The sequence below is a fragment of the Lactuca sativa genome, chromosome 1, assembly GCF_002870075.4.
Source record: "Lactuca sativa cultivar Salinas chromosome 1, Lsat_Salinas_v11, whole genome shotgun sequence".
Lineage (NCBI taxonomy): Eukaryota > Viridiplantae > Streptophyta > Magnoliopsida > Asterales > Asteraceae > Lactuca > Lactuca sativa.
Window position 1 is genome coordinate 105,821,813 of NC_056623.2, and position 15,671 is coordinate 105,837,483.

A 15,671-nucleotide genomic window follows, 5' to 3' on the forward strand; every position below is an offset into this window, starting at 1 on the left:
CCCGCCAACCCATATATATATATATATATATATATATATATATATATATATAATTAAAATTTTATTTATGAATTAATAGAGTATAGTAGGATAATTCGTTGGAAACTTGTTTTTTTTTCAAATATGTTGCTTATTAACTTATTATGTTAGATTTGTATTTAGTTGTTCATTTCATTCCCATCAATGTAAAATGCTAACCATTAATTAATTTAGAGATGCATATATTTCGTATAAATTTAACATAGTAAAAGTTATGGTAAAACGACTCATTGACTCCTTGACCCGAAATCGACTCACTGACTAGCAAACTCATATATTTAAATGAGTTATGTAGGCTGGGTTGGGTCAATATATTATGGCCCGCCAACCTGAATCCAACCCAATTGCCAGGTGAAAATTTTCGATTGCAAATTGATGACAACAAAAAGTCAACAACATCAACAATGAACAATGCAGGGGCAGGGGCGAATTGTTTTTGCCTTTTATTTTCCTCCTCCCAATTTTGAACAACAATAAAATGACCTACCTCTTATTTCATTAAAAAACTTTGGTTTTAAATTTGAGCTACTTTAAACACTTTAGACAATCAAACTACATTGTGTTTTTGTGTTTGGATTTATAAGATAGGGGTAACCCATATTCTTTTTCCAAGTATAGCACCATAGCATAGTTTTTTCCTTTATTTTTTTTATCATTTTTTTTCTTCAAAAAGTATATACAACTAAAGGAAGTTTGAGAAATAACATGATCTATATTCTATCCTATACTCCCATAGTTGTCCGCCCCTAGATGTATCCATTATCCATTCAAGCAATCCAAATGACCACCAAAGTCCACAAAGTTCAATTATTATTTCTAATAAATCCGGCCCAAAGTTACACTATATTACAAATCCAAAAGTCCAATACGAAGCCCATATCGATAGCCCTCAGCTTCTCAGGCCCAAAGCAACCGCGCCTTATCTGAAATCCCCAATCAATTGGAGATATTCCTGCAACGGTAAATGAAAGTTTCTGAATATTTCGGATTGAGGAGCCGAGGAAGACGATTTGTGGTCTCTGGAGTAGCCGAGTAGCCGACTTCCTCTCTGCCTCCGGTTTTCGATTTTGGTTATCGATTCTCTAATATTAGTATTTCTACTGATTCTCTCATACAGTTACACTAAGAAGGTATGCATAAATTCTACACTATAATTATCGATTTTGGTTTCAAATTTCTGATGTTGGCTACATTTGTTCTCTCTCTCTCTCTCTCTCTCTCTCTCTCTCACACACACACACACATTCTCTTCTCTTTTGCAATTCAATATTTCTGGAACCAAAAATGTTCGACAGCCTTTAAGAGCATACATGGGAGCTTTTTAATTGAATTTTTTTCATAAAAAAACTCAAAATACAGAAGTCTCATAATAGGCGAGCTTTTTCATTTTGCTTTTTGTTAGTTGATTTTAGATGTTGTATAGTTTTAATTGGTTAAAAATATATGGTTCCATACTAGAAATGAAAAAGCTAGAGCTTGTATATTAACAAGCTTACTCAAAAAGCTCTCAGTAGTTTTTTTATTTTTCAAGAGGTTTTTTGTTTGAAAAAGCTGGAATTGGGATGCTCTAACACTGATGCTCTTAATATCGCTGAGAGATTGAGTTCATCTACTATCGTATGTTCTTCAATGATACGAATTGGTTGTTTCTTGTTTAAGAGTTTACTTTATATACAGCTTAGTAGCTGGGTTTTTTTTTTTTTTTTATCTAACTTTGGATTTTCAGTACAATTAGTTCACTGTAACTCTGTAAATTTTAGTTGCTTTTACATTACAAACTTTTATTGTTTTTAATTGCTTACTGTTTACTATAATTACTTTCAAAGGTTTTAACTTGAGTATATGTTTATTGTTTTTACTCCTGCTTGGTTTGAAGTTGAATTGCATTGTTCATGTGTGTTCAATTTCCACATGTTTATTGTTTAATATCTTTACTACCCATTGATAGTCTTTGTTTGTTGTGTAGTTTTAAGTATCAAAATTCATTTTTATCTAAACATGAAAGGATTATTGATATTTTTCCTGATGAAATTTATAACTTTCAGTAAATATTGCATACCTTACTACTTATCATGCCCACTTTAAAAACTAGGCATGAACATAGCAACTTGAAGTGGAAGGAAGAAAGTCAAAACAATACAATTAAAAAAAACACAAGAACTTGAATTTTAGAAGCTATGGTTTTGTATATGTTACATTTTGGTTTTTTCATATAATCATATTCACTTTATGACTCGATGTATAATTAGTAATTTATATAACACATTTTGATTTAAATAAAGCAACATAATTCTACTTCTGAAGATATTCTAAATCACTTCCAATGTATGAAGTTTTATTTACAGACATCAGACACTCATGCTACACTAAGTCTAAGTGAAGTTCAAAGATGGAAATGGCTTCTTTCAGTGGTATATCACATTGTCATCATCACAGGCTATGGTGGCAACCGAATACTTCCAAGCTTCCAGTTTCTTGCTCTATGCCACCTCCTTCATTTACAGGTAAATAAAGGGCCCGTTTGATAGTTGCTGTCTGGGAAAGTGTTGTCTGGAAAAGTTTTCTGTCTGGGAAAGAAACCATACTGTTTGATTGTACATCTGACTGATTGTGTTGAATGATGAAAAATGACCATTTAGCCAAAAAGATATGGTTTCAGGGCTTTCTGGGAAAGACATATCTTACTGGAAAATACCATTTTTTTATGCAAATCAAACAGTCTTTTCAGTTCATTTAGCCAGAAAGATCTGTTTGGACTTGAAAAGATGTCTATCAAACGGGGTCAAAATCTCATCATTTTTATTGATTTTGTTCATGATGAATTGATGATGATAGTATGATACTTTCTTGGATACCTGTTTGTTGAATTAAGCAAATTTGAATGTTGAATAGGTACTAGTCATGGATCTAAAGTTGGGTATAAGAGATCTGGAAGATTTGAAGGAGCTGGAAAGAGCATGGAAGATTCTGTGAAGAGAAAAATGGAGAAGTTTTATGAAGGGCAAAATGGTCCACCTCTTCGTGTTCTTCCAATTGGTGGTTTAGGAGAAATTGGAATGAATTGTATGCTTGTTGGGAATTTTGATCGGTATATTCTTATTGATGCTGGTGTCATGTTCCCAGAGTAAGAAAGATTCTCTTTCCTTTTTCCTTTTTCCTTAATCCTTATAAGTGTTGTTTGAGAATGTTAATGGATTGTTTTTTTTATTCAGCTATGAGGATCTTGGTGTTCAAAAAATTATACCTGATACAACATTTATAAAAAAATGGTCTCATAAAATTGAAGCAGTTGTTATAACACATGGGCATGAAGATCACATTGGTGCGTTGCCTTGGGTAAAGTTTCTATTTCCACTTCTTATTAAAAATCATTTCTTTTATTGCTTACCATTTAATAATTTTTTTTTATTATCATTTGATTATATTTTCTAACATTTAGTTCTCACTTTTTAACCAGGTTATACCTGCTTTGGATTCACGTACTCCAATATTTTCATCAACCTTTACAATGGAGGTCCAAATCTCCCTTTCTCTTATTTTTCTAGTTTTATATATGTATTTTAGCAAATTACAAAAAAATAAAATAAAAAGCCATTATATTTTTAGCAGTTTTGTAGTTTATCAACCACTAATACTTTATATATTTTTTCCAATCAAACGATATAAGTTTAGACGTTTTCCCAACAGGCTGAAGTGGTTAATTTGGAAAAGTGACATCAACTTTTATGGTTTGATTGGAAAAAATATATAAAGTATTAGTGATGAAACTCTAAAAGGGTTAATTTAAAAAAAGACCTTATATTTTATGTTTTTTCTCGATTAGACCTTAATCTTTTTTGCCTGAAAAAGACCTTGTATTTTTTCACTTTTTCCGTTTTAGCCATTTTAGTTATTTTTCTCCAAAAAAAGGGTTTTATACAGAAAAGTCCCATTATTTTGGGAAATTTTTTGATAAAGTCCTAAACGTTTTTTTTTAACAGAAAAGTCTTATTATTTTGGGAAAAGCACATAATCTATCATTTCCTATTAAAATAAAAAAAGGATTTTCTCATTAATTGCGGTAAAATATTAAATAATCGGGACTTTTCTGTTCATGAAAAAACTTTTAGGACTTTATCAAAAGTTTTCCCAAAATAATGGGACTTTTCTTCATAAAACCCTCAAAAAAATTGTAAAATATGAGGGTTTTTTCGAGAAACACTAAAAAAGTTGAGGGTTTATTCGGAAGCATTTAGAAGGTTGAGGGTTTTTTTCCAGAAAAAAATACAAAGTTGAGGGCTTTTTCAAAAAAAATAAAAAATACAAGGTATTTTTCATGCAAAAAAAAAGTTTGAGGTTTAATCCGAAAAAAAACACAAAATATAAGGTCTTAAAACCGCCCAAAATCTAAAGTTTTTTTGCTGCAATACAAAGTTGAGGGCTTAAAACATTTGAGATTTTTACTATGTTTTAGATAATTTGAGATTTTTTTTTTTTTTGAGCAGCTTATTAAGAAGAGATTGAAGGAATCAGGCATATTTGTGCCTTCAAGGCTTAAAACATTTAAAACAAAGAAGAAATTTATGGCTGGACCTTTTGAGATAGAGCCAATTAGGGTTACTCATTCGATTCCTGATTGTTCTGGATTAGTTCTTAGATGTTCTGATGGTGTTATTCTTCACACCGGGGACTGGAAGGTAATTTTACATTTTACACTTAGTTTCTAATGTGTATGCATTGTATTGTTCTTAATCAGTTAATCCCTTAATTACAACTTTATATTCAACAGATTGATGAGTCACCATTGGATGGACAAGTTTTTGATCGTGAAGGTTTAGAACAGCTCTCAAAAGAAGGGGTAACTTTGGTAAGTTCCTATATTTTCTTTTAACTTTAAAAAAGGGCAAGTTGTTGAATAATTATATTTGGTTTAAGGTATTAATAATGTATAGGTTAAATATTGTATTTGGTTTCAGTTTATAACAGTTCTCAGATAAAACAGTCTTTTTTATTTCAAGATCATTTCTAGATAGAAGGGTAAAATGGTCATTTACTCTCAGTAAGTCCAAAAAGGGAACGATATTTGTTCATACAACACTTATTAAGTCCTATATCTTCTTTTAACTTTAAAAAGAGGCAATGTTAGTAAATATTATATTTGGTTTAAGTTAAATTAATAATGTATAGATTAAATATTATGTTCAGTTTATAACAGTTCTCAGATAAAACAAAAAGATCACTTCTAGATAGAAGGGTAAAACGGTCATTTACTCTAATTAAGTCCAAAAAGGGAACGATCTTTTTTCATACAACACTTATTCTAGACTCACATTATTTATGCCCTTAGAAACATATAGTGGAATTTGTGAAAGATAGGAATCTTGATAATAGTTTGAACAAATGCTTATGATGTTACGAGTGTCAATGACCATTTTACCCTTATGTCTACAAGTGATGTTCGATAATTTCTTCTACATATGAACCTTTTGTCAATGTCTTATGTTACAATTTACTTCCTTTGTCCTATACAAATCGCAACATCTGATACCACACACAGTTTTTAGCGAAATGCCTAAAATACCCTTTTTTCACAAAATAAGTTAACTTTTCATCCCAAGTTGGTAATTGAGTCAATATGCCCTTAGAAACAGATAGTGGAATTTGTGAAAGCTAGTAATCATGAATTCATGATAGTAGTTTGAACAAAAATTTACGATGTTACGAGAGTCAATGACCATTTTACCCTTATGTCTACAAGTCATGTTGAATAGGTTCTTCTACATATGAACCTTTTGTCAATAATGCCTTATGTTACAATTTACTTCCTCTGTCCTTATGTCCATAATGCCTTATGTTACAAATTGCAATATCTGATACAGCACACGATTTCTAGTGAAATGACTAAAATACCCTTTTGTATGTTTGTCAGATGATGAGTGATTCAACAAATGTACTCTCACCTGGAAGGACACTTAGTGAAACCGTTGTAGCAAATTCACTACTAAGGAATATTTCAGCTGCAAAAGGAAGAGTAATAACCACTCAATTTTCATCAAATATTCATAGACTTGGAAGTGTTAAAGCTGCAGCTGATGCAACTGGAAGAAAGTTGGTATGTTTTTTCATCCTCATGAGTCATCATCTTATGGAAAATGCAAAAAAAAAAAAAAAAAAAAAAAAAAAAATTCTTGGAATATTTTTATTTATATTTCCAATTGTTTTCCAAAACTGCTCATTGTTACAAAATACAGTGTGTTTTTTGAATTTTTTTTATGATGTATGGTTTGTTGACTAGAAAGAAACAAGTCGAATGGTTTCTAGTCAAATGTCTAAAATACCCTTTTCATGTCGATTTACAATATTATTCCAAAACTGCTCAATGTTACAAAATACGGTGTGTTTCTTGCATTTTTTTTATTTATGATATGTGGTTTGTTTACTACAAAAAAACCAAGTACAATGGTTGGGAAATCAAAATGTCTAAAATATCATTTTTCCTAAAATAAAGTATCTTCTTGTCAAATGTCTAAAATACCCTTTTCCACAAATAATGTATATTCTAGTCGAATGTTGAAAATACTTGTTTCCACAATCTACAAGATAAAGTATCTTCTAGTTGAATGTGTTCTAAAACACCCTTTTCCACAAGATAAAGTATCTTCTAGTCAAATGTCTAAAATGCCCTTTTCTACAAAGATAAAGTATCTTCTAATCAAATGGGAAGTTAATCACTAGAGACCTTTCTTTGGATAAAATATTTTCTATTCAAATATCTAAAACACCCTTTTCCACAAAATAACATATTCTAGTCGGTTGTTGAAAATACTTTTTTCCACAAGATAAAGTATCTTCTAGTCAAATGTCTAAAATACCCTTTTTCCCAAAATAAAGTATCTTTTAGTCAAATGTCTAAAATACCCCTCTTTTGTTTCAGGTATTTGTTGGGATGTCTTTGAGGACCTATCTTGATGCTGCATGGAAAGATGGAAAGGCACCAATTGATCCTTCAACTCTTGTAAACAACTTGAACCTAAACTTATCATGTTTTCATGGTTTTCATTTGGTGTATAAAGTCACCCTTTTTTTTTTTTGTTTCTATTACAACAGTGTATTATTATTTTTTAATATTAACACATTTTTTAAAAATATTGATCACTATTCATTAGGTGAAAGTTGAAGACATTGATGGTTATGCTCCAAAAGACTTGCTAATTGTTACTACTGGTTCTCAAGTAAGTTGCAATTTTAGAAAGTAAATTTATTTCAATAATTAGGTTAAATGCAAGAAATAGCAACATACTTTCATTTATTTATTTAAATCTCATCCTACTTTCATTTCTTATATATATATATATATATATATATATATATATATATATATATATATATATATATATATATATATATATATAATTGCTGCTGATTAGGCATGCCTTTCTGCTAACATACTTCTTGCCATTGTGCTAACATGCACCTAATTAATCCAACTTACAGAAATGCCATGTTTAGTCCCTGTAGTTTTGAAATGGAATAGTTACATGTTTAGTCCCTATAGTTATATACTATTGTGGCCACTTTAGGTTAATTACAATGTTTATATGGAAAATTACAGAATGGTCCCTGTGTATCATAAAACTAGAAAAATGCTTCCTGTATTATCAAATATTTGTTGGAATGGTCTCTGCTTAAATGGAAAATTACAAAATGGTCCCTATGTATCATAAAACTAGACAAATGGTCCCCGTCTAATATGGAATTCCCAGAAATGGTCCCTATGGAATAGTGTAGTTACGCAAATTGTCCTGTTTCTTAAAGTTATAGAATTGGTCCCTACATTTCAGAAATTTTCAGAGATAGTCAATGTTTAATCGAAAAATTACAAAATAGTTATTCTATTTCATAAATGATGTCAAAAATATAAAATTAAATCAATTTGCCACTCTGTGGGGCCATCCCACTAGTTTTTTTTAAATATTTATACATCATACTTTGAAATATCTACCTAAGTATAAAAATAACATGGTAGATTTTTCAAAGTACAATGCTGTAATTGGAGAAAATTAAATATCTATCAAATTATAAAAGTGAAAATAGACTTATATTTGGCTATTTGCTTATTATGCAGGCAGAACCTCGTGCTGCACTTAACCTTGCATCATTTGGAAGCAGTCATTTTTTCAAATTGAGCAAAGAAGACTTAATTTTGTATTCTGCCAAGGTTATTTATTATTTATCATCCTAATCATCATAGTAAATATATATATATATATATATATATATATATATATATATATATTGTGATAATTTATTTAGTTTTTTGGGTTAATCACATAAAATACTTTATTTTTTTTCATGTAAAAGACCTTGCATTTTTTCATTTTTTCTGATCTGGCCCTTTTAGTCTTTTTCTATAAAAAAAAGTTGTAAAATGTAGGGGTTTTTTTTTTCAGGAAAAAGGGTTAATCTCAAAAAAGACCTTATATTTTGTGTTTTTTCCGGATTAATCCTCAAATTTATATTTTGCCTGAGAAAGACCTTGTATCTTTTCAATTTTTCTGAAAAATCCCTCAACTTTGTATTTTTTTTTCCAAAAAAAACACTGAACATTCTAAATGCTTCCAAATAAACCCTCAACTTGTCTAGTTTTTCTCAAAAAACCCCTCACATTTTACAAATTGTTTGGCAAAAAATGACTAAAAGGGCCAGATCGGGAAAAATGAAAAAAATACAAGGTCTTTTTCAGGCAAAAAATAAATTCGAGGTTTAATCCGGAAAAACACAAAATATAAGGTCTTTTTTGAGATTAACCACAGAAAAAACTACAAAAGTTGAGGATTTATTTGGAAACGATTAGAATGTCGAGGGTTTTTTCCGGAAAAAAAGACAAAGTTGAGGGCTTTTTCGGAAAAAATAAAAAAATACAAGGTCTTTTTCATGAAAAAAATATAAAGATTAGGTTTAATCCAGAAAAAACATAAAATATAAGTGATTCCTGGTAATGGATCTATATTTATCATCTGAATCATCATGCTACAAAAAAATATATATACATTGTGATAATTTAAATAGTTTTTTTTTTTTTTGACATCATCTCCTTGTTTTATTTATATTATTATAGGTGATTCCTGGTAATGAATCTAGAGTGATGAAAATGATGAATCGATTATCTGAAATTGGGCCCACAATAGTCATGGGGAAAAATGAACAACTACACACATCTGGTCATGCCTATCGTGAAGAATTGGTAATATATTTTTATTTTTTTCTTTTCTTGATTAACTAAATAAATAAATAAAAACATATTAATTAGAATTAGAATTTGAATTTTGTAGGAAGAAGTGCTGAGGATTGTGAAACCACAACATTTTTTACCTATTCATGGGGAACTCTTATTCCTCAAAGAACATGAATTGCTTGGAAAATCCACTGGGATTCATCACACTGCTGTAAGTATCTACTATTAAGGAGGGCATTTACGTCTTTTCCACCTTTGTCTCTATTATTATACTAGTATATATATTAAAACAAAAGTCCTTATGAAGAGTAAAGCTTTAGGCTTTTACAATTTTGCCACTGAAGATTTTAAATTAAATTTTGGTCACAATACATTGTTCTAGAGTTTTACATTTTTGCCACTGATAATCTTAAACTTTAGCCACAAACTTTCTTTTTTTAGACTTTAGCCACAAAACTTTCTTATTTTGACATATTTGATCCCTAAGCTTTTGTACGTCCTCACTTTCCACCCGTTACTTTGTCGAATGCTGTTTTCCACCCCTACTTTATGAAATGTCACTTTTCACCCCCTCAAATTTGAACACCGACATTTTTCATCTCTCTACATATCGTATCTTGGCATGTTTGCAGATTTCACATGTTTGGTCCGTACGTAGAAAATAAATTACAAGAACGGTCCTTGTAATTTACATAATAGGTCCTTGTGCAGAATTATATTTACAAGAATGATGCATATGTTTAAAAATTACATAAATGCTCTTTCCTAATAACAAATTTACAAAAGTGAGCTTTGGTCCCTACATAGAAAATGAATTACGAAAATGGTCCCTGTGTGTTTTTTTTTTCTTTTCAAAAACAGTCCCTGTAATTTCATAAGCAAAACCTTGTCTGAGTCGATGATTTCTAGTTGTAATTATGTTAATTTTATGTTATCAACAAACAGGTCATAAAGAATGGAGAAATGCTTGGGGTTTCTCATTTGAGGAACAGAAGAGTTTTGTCTAATGGTTTCATAGCCCTAGGAAAAGAAAATTTACAGGTTTCCTTCTCTTTCTCTCTCCTCTCTTTCTCTTTCTCTCTCTCACACACACACACACTGATAGAATCCTACAACTGCAGTTGATGTACAGTGATGGTGACAAAGCATTTGGTACATCTGCTGATCTTTGTGTAGATGAAAGGATGAAAATTGCAACAGATGGAATAATAATTGTCAGGTTAAAATCTCTCAACTCTCAACCACCATTTGTTACACATGATGACATGGCATGTGACATGACATGACATGGCAAAGCAGAACAGGTTGTACTGTGTTTGGCATGTTGCAAAGTTTTTTGTCCTGCCTAAAGGTGGGACAATTTGCTCTCAATCTCTTATTTGTGTAAAAGACATAAATGCCCTCCTCATCTTAATATTGAAAATAACCCTAGAAATCTTGTCTAGTCCCATCCAGTCTAATCCTAATATGCATTTATATTATAAATTTAGGGTAATTTAAAGAGACGTAAATATGTATTAATGTTCAACAAGTATTATGTCTTTATGTGTGTAATATATATTTATATATAGTTTTTTTAATAGAGTAAATTACACGAATGGCCCCTATGGTTTAGGGTAATTTGTTTGTTTTGTCCCTAACTTATTTTTTTAACTCGGAAGGTCCCTATTGTTTGTTTTTGTTACGTGTTTGGTCCCTGCCTTACCTAAAAAGACTATTTTGCCATTAATTTTTTAATTAATTTAAATAAACACACCCCAACCCTACCCCTCACCTCACCTTACCTACCCCACCATTTTTTCCTATATAAATAAATAGTCTTTTTAGGTAATACAGGACCAAACGCGTAACAAAAACAAACAGTAGGGACTTTTCAAGTTAAAAAATAAGTTATGGACCAAGAGCACAAATTACCCCAAACCATAGGGACCATTCATGTAATTTACTCTTTTTAATATCATGGCTCTTATGAGGCACGAGTTGACAACTATGCCATTACTTGTTTTGTCCTTTTTCCCTCCAAATCCCATTAATATTGTTTAACCCGATGGATACTGTTATGTTTTTTGTTCGAATGTAAGGGTAAAATGGCCATTTAGTCACATTAAGACAGTTTAGTCTTTATATGTGTAATATATATTTATATATAATTTCTTTTAGTATCATGGCTCTCACAAGTTGAGTCACGAATAGAAAAATTATATTTTAAAGTCACGAGTTGACAACTACACCTTTACCTATTTTGCCCTTCTTTTTTTTTTCTCCAAACTCCATTAATATTGTTATGTTTTTTGGTTTGAACATAAGGGTAAAATGGTCATTTAGCCACCAACTATGCCTTTACCTATTTTTCCCTTCTTTTTTCCTCCAAACTCCATTAATATTGTTCAAACTGATGAATATTGTTATGTTTTTTGTTCTAATGTAAGGGTAAGATGGTCATTTAGCCACCAACTATACCTTCACCTATTTTTCCCTTCTTTTTACCTCCAAACTCCATTAGTAGTATTTAAACCAACGAATAGTTTTTTTTTTGTTCGAATGCAAGGGCAAAATGGTCATATAGCCACACATTAACTGTTCCATTTCTGTATTTCAGCATTGAAATCATGCGTCCTCAATCAACCGAAAATACTGCATTACTGAAAGAAACAATTAAAGGAAAAATAAGAATAACTACACGTTGCTTATGGAATGACAATGGGAAGCTTCTAGATGCTCTTCATAGTGCTGCACATGCAGCCCTATCCAGCTGTCCAATAAAAAGCCCCTTACCTCATATGGAAAGAACTGTTTCTGAAGTTTTAAGGAAAATGGTAAGAAAATATAGTGGAAAAAGGCCTGAAGTCATCACACATGCTATTGAAAATCCTATTGCTGTTATTGCTGATGAAATTAGTGAAAAGTTATCTGGTGTGAATGTGAATGTGAAAGTCAACAATGGTTTTGAAATGCCTTTGGGGAAATCGGTTGATGGGAGTTTAAAAAAGAGAAAGTCAAGTAAGTTTCAAGAAGAAAAGAAAGATCTTGATAATGAAATTAAAGGTATTATGATTCAAAATAATTAGTTTTGAATATTATTTATAGGGTTATATACAAGAAATAACAACTTTCTCTATAGCATCCTACTTTTGTTTCTTTCTATTACAACATTATTGTTTTAAAGTACAATTTTTTTTTTGTAATAAAAAAATGAAATTAGAATGATGTAAGAGAAAGAAATTGAAGTAGGATACTGTGATAAAAGACGTTATATTTTGTGTTTTTTTCTGGATTAAACCTCAAGTTTATTTTTTCATTTTTTTAGATCTTGCCCTTTTAGTCATTTTTTTTTTCCAAAAAAGAATTGTAGAATGTGAGGGTTTTTTCGAGAAAAACTAAAAAAGTTGAGGGTTTATTTGGAAGCATTTAGAAGGTTGAGGGTTTTTTTTTTTGGTGAAAAAAAATACAAAGTTGAGGGTTTTCCCGGAAAAATTGAAAAATACAAGGTCTTTTTCAGGCGAAAAATAAATTTGAGGTTTAATCCGAAAAAAACACAAAATATAAGGTCTTTTATGAGATTAACCCAAGTTATAAAGTACAATTCTTTTGTAATAAAAAGTTGAAATTACAAACAAATCATTAAAAGTACGTAGCTATTTTTGCATTTAACTCAATTGTTAATACACCTTTTTTTTTTAAAATCTATTATTTCTTTTGCAACAACTTCAAGCATATGTTTGCAAAGACATTTATTACAGCTGATAAATTAATTAATTATTTTATCCTATGTGTGATATGGAGTAAAAACATATGAAATTATTTTCAGGAGATGAAGGATTGTTATCCGAGGAAGAAACCACCACATCTGTTTCCGACTCGACGGGAATCGCGGTTTCCGATTCCGATGAATTCTGGAAACCGTACACGGATTCCGATTCCGTTGAGCAATCGGAAAGTGATAGCAAGGATGATTCTGATTCTAGTAATACAAGCAAGAAGCCTCTGAAAAGAAACAGATGGAAACCAGAAGAGGTTAAAAAGCTTATAAAGTTTCGTGGTGAGTTGAATAGTAGATTCCAAGTTGTGAAGGGAAGAATGGCACTTTGGGAAGAAATATCCGGGAATCTTTCCACTCAGGGGTATAATCGAAGCCCTGGGCAATGTAAATCTTTATGGGCTTCATTGCTTCAAAAATACGAGGTTTTTTATTCTCCATATCAACTTTACATTATTATTTTTAATAATCCTTTGTTATTTAACATGCGTTGGACTAGGACTAAGATATTGTTAAAAGACATTAATGCCCTTGTCAATGAAATTAGCAGCCCTAGAAAGCTTCTCCAGTCAATTCTGTCAAGAATGAGCTTTCTAGGGCTATTTTCGATGATGAGGGCATTTATGTCTTTTTGCATACCCACGTGTGATTTGAGCTTTCTAGAGATGAAAATCCCATTCGTTTTTATTAACATTTTAGATTTTATTTATTGGTTTGATGTTGAGGGCATTTATGTCTTTTTGCATACCCACGAGTGATTTGAGCTTTCTAGAGATGAAAATCCCATTCTTTTTTATTACCATTTTGGATTTTATTTATTGGTTTGATTTTTGCTAAACAAGGATAAAGAATGAAAAATCTAAATTTTTTGTACATATTCGTTTTTTTTTTTTTCATCTCAAATTTTTTTTTTTGATTTTTAACATGTGAAAAATTGCAACACACTTCTATTTTGGAAATTTTCTTGATAAAGTCCTAATTATAATTTTTTTAACAGAAAAGTCTTGATTATTTAACATTATGCCCAAACTAAGGAAAAAAATCCTTATTTTTATTTTAACAGGAAAGCAAGAAAGAATCTGAAAGCAAGAGAAGCTGGCAATATTATGAAGACATGGATAACATCTTCTCCACTTCTTCTGATGCTACTATGATAAACAAACAATGATTTAAGAAATTAAATCTGTTAGCTAGGGTTTTGCTAGTGGAATATATATTATGTGGTCATGTAATTTCATTAGATTTGAGTTTATATTTAAAAGCTAGGTTTTGCCACTAAACTTAAGAAATTGTATTCTTCTAAAATCCAATATGAAAAAAAAAACATAAAAAGAGGTGTATCCCTCTAGGGTTTTGAGTATTCCGTGACTACATACATACCCTGTGTCAAATGTCAATCTTCTCCAACTTTTGGAATCTTTATGCATGTTGTCTTAATAGATTTGAGTGTTATATATAGATGTTAGTTATGTAGGCTACAAGGACAAGCTTTCCAGGGTTATTTTTGTTGATGTGGATGAAGAGGGTATTCACATTTTTTGCATAAACAAGAGATCATGACCAAGTCACTGTCCCATCTTGTTCGACAAAAGATTACAATTCGTGTCTCGTCGTCATTAGTCCTTGTTCCAGTACAATGCATACCAAACACAGTGCAACTTGTTTTGTCTATCTGCATTGCATAACAATAGGGGTCATAAGGTCTTATAGTTCAATCAAAATCGGTATCAGTTACAATGAATGTTTTAGTAACAATAGACTAAAAATGTATAATCGAGATAGATGTTAATGTTTATAATATAGAGCTATTATGAACACAATGGTAAGCTTAATGATTTTAGCCACATAACTGAGTATTATGTATAATATATATTTATAGACTCAAACACATAAAAGAGATCTTGAGTTATGATATTCAAGAATTATGTAATATTCTGACATGTGAGATGGGGGTTGTTGCGGGATTGTAAGAGGTGGAATCCTATATACCTAAAATATTTCAGGTAAGAAACTTTGGCCACTTTTTTTGAAACTTTAACTTATTAATTTGAGGATTTTAGTTGGGTAACTGATTTCTGAAAGAAAAAAAAAATAATTTCAAGAAAATGTTGGGAATGCAACAAAACAAGTTAAGCACTTTGAACAAAACGATTAATGATTTCGGTAACACTCGCGGAATAAAAACTACTAAAAAAATTGCAAATGAAATTGAACACAATATTTAACGTGGTTCGGTCTAATCTGATCTACGTCCACGGGCGAACGAGAGAGATGAGATTTTATTTAACATCAAAGAAAATTACAATCATACAAGGCTAAAAAACTGCACTTGTAATCTGATCACTCAGTGTAAGATACCACTCGTAATTTTTGACTGCCAAATTAAGGCTCTGCACAAAAATTAATACCTCACTAATTCATTTGTGTATCTATTCTTTATGATGTTGTGGTTATTGTGTGTCTAACAAATGAAGAGAAAATGAATATTTATAGTCTTTTTGAGCCGTAACCTTCTTCTTCAATTCACACACATATACGTATATGTTGCTGCAAATTATGACTTGTGTGTCTCATGCATTTAATGCATCACATGCCTACTGCATATTTTTTACTTTGAAGCTACGTACCAATTTCCAATTTCACCAGTAGCACACTTTTCAT

The 15,671-nt window shown here is 30.7% G+C and overlaps 1 protein-coding gene across 2 annotated transcripts; it reads left to right on the top strand.

The window, feature by feature from the left end:
- The first annotated feature begins 984 nt into the window (after nucleotides 1-984).
- On the top strand, nucleotides 985-14,370 carry LOC111879314 (ribonuclease J). 2 transcript variants are annotated; one of them, XM_023875767.3, is made up of 18 exons: nucleotides 985-1,169; nucleotides 2,373-2,543; nucleotides 2,932-3,163; nucleotides 3,252-3,375; nucleotides 3,497-3,553; nucleotides 4,524-4,715; nucleotides 4,808-4,885; nucleotides 5,948-6,130; nucleotides 6,953-7,033; nucleotides 7,185-7,250; nucleotides 8,144-8,236; nucleotides 9,137-9,262; nucleotides 9,351-9,464; nucleotides 10,199-10,294; nucleotides 10,375-10,472; nucleotides 11,853-12,298; nucleotides 13,062-13,435; nucleotides 14,074-14,370. In XM_023875767.3, the coding sequence occupies exons 2-18, from the start codon at nucleotides 2,429-2,431 to the stop codon at nucleotides 14,176-14,178; spliced, it is 2,580 nt and encodes an 859-aa protein (XP_023731535.1). In that variant the 5' UTR covers nucleotides 985-1,169; nucleotides 2,373-2,428; the 3' UTR covers nucleotides 14,179-14,370. The 2 variants fall into 2 exon arrangements, with proteins under 2 accessions (XP_023731535.1, XP_023731536.1); XM_023875768.3 differs by having other exon boundaries at nucleotides 2,385-2,543.
- Nucleotides 14,371-15,671: the final 1,301 nt, after the last annotated feature.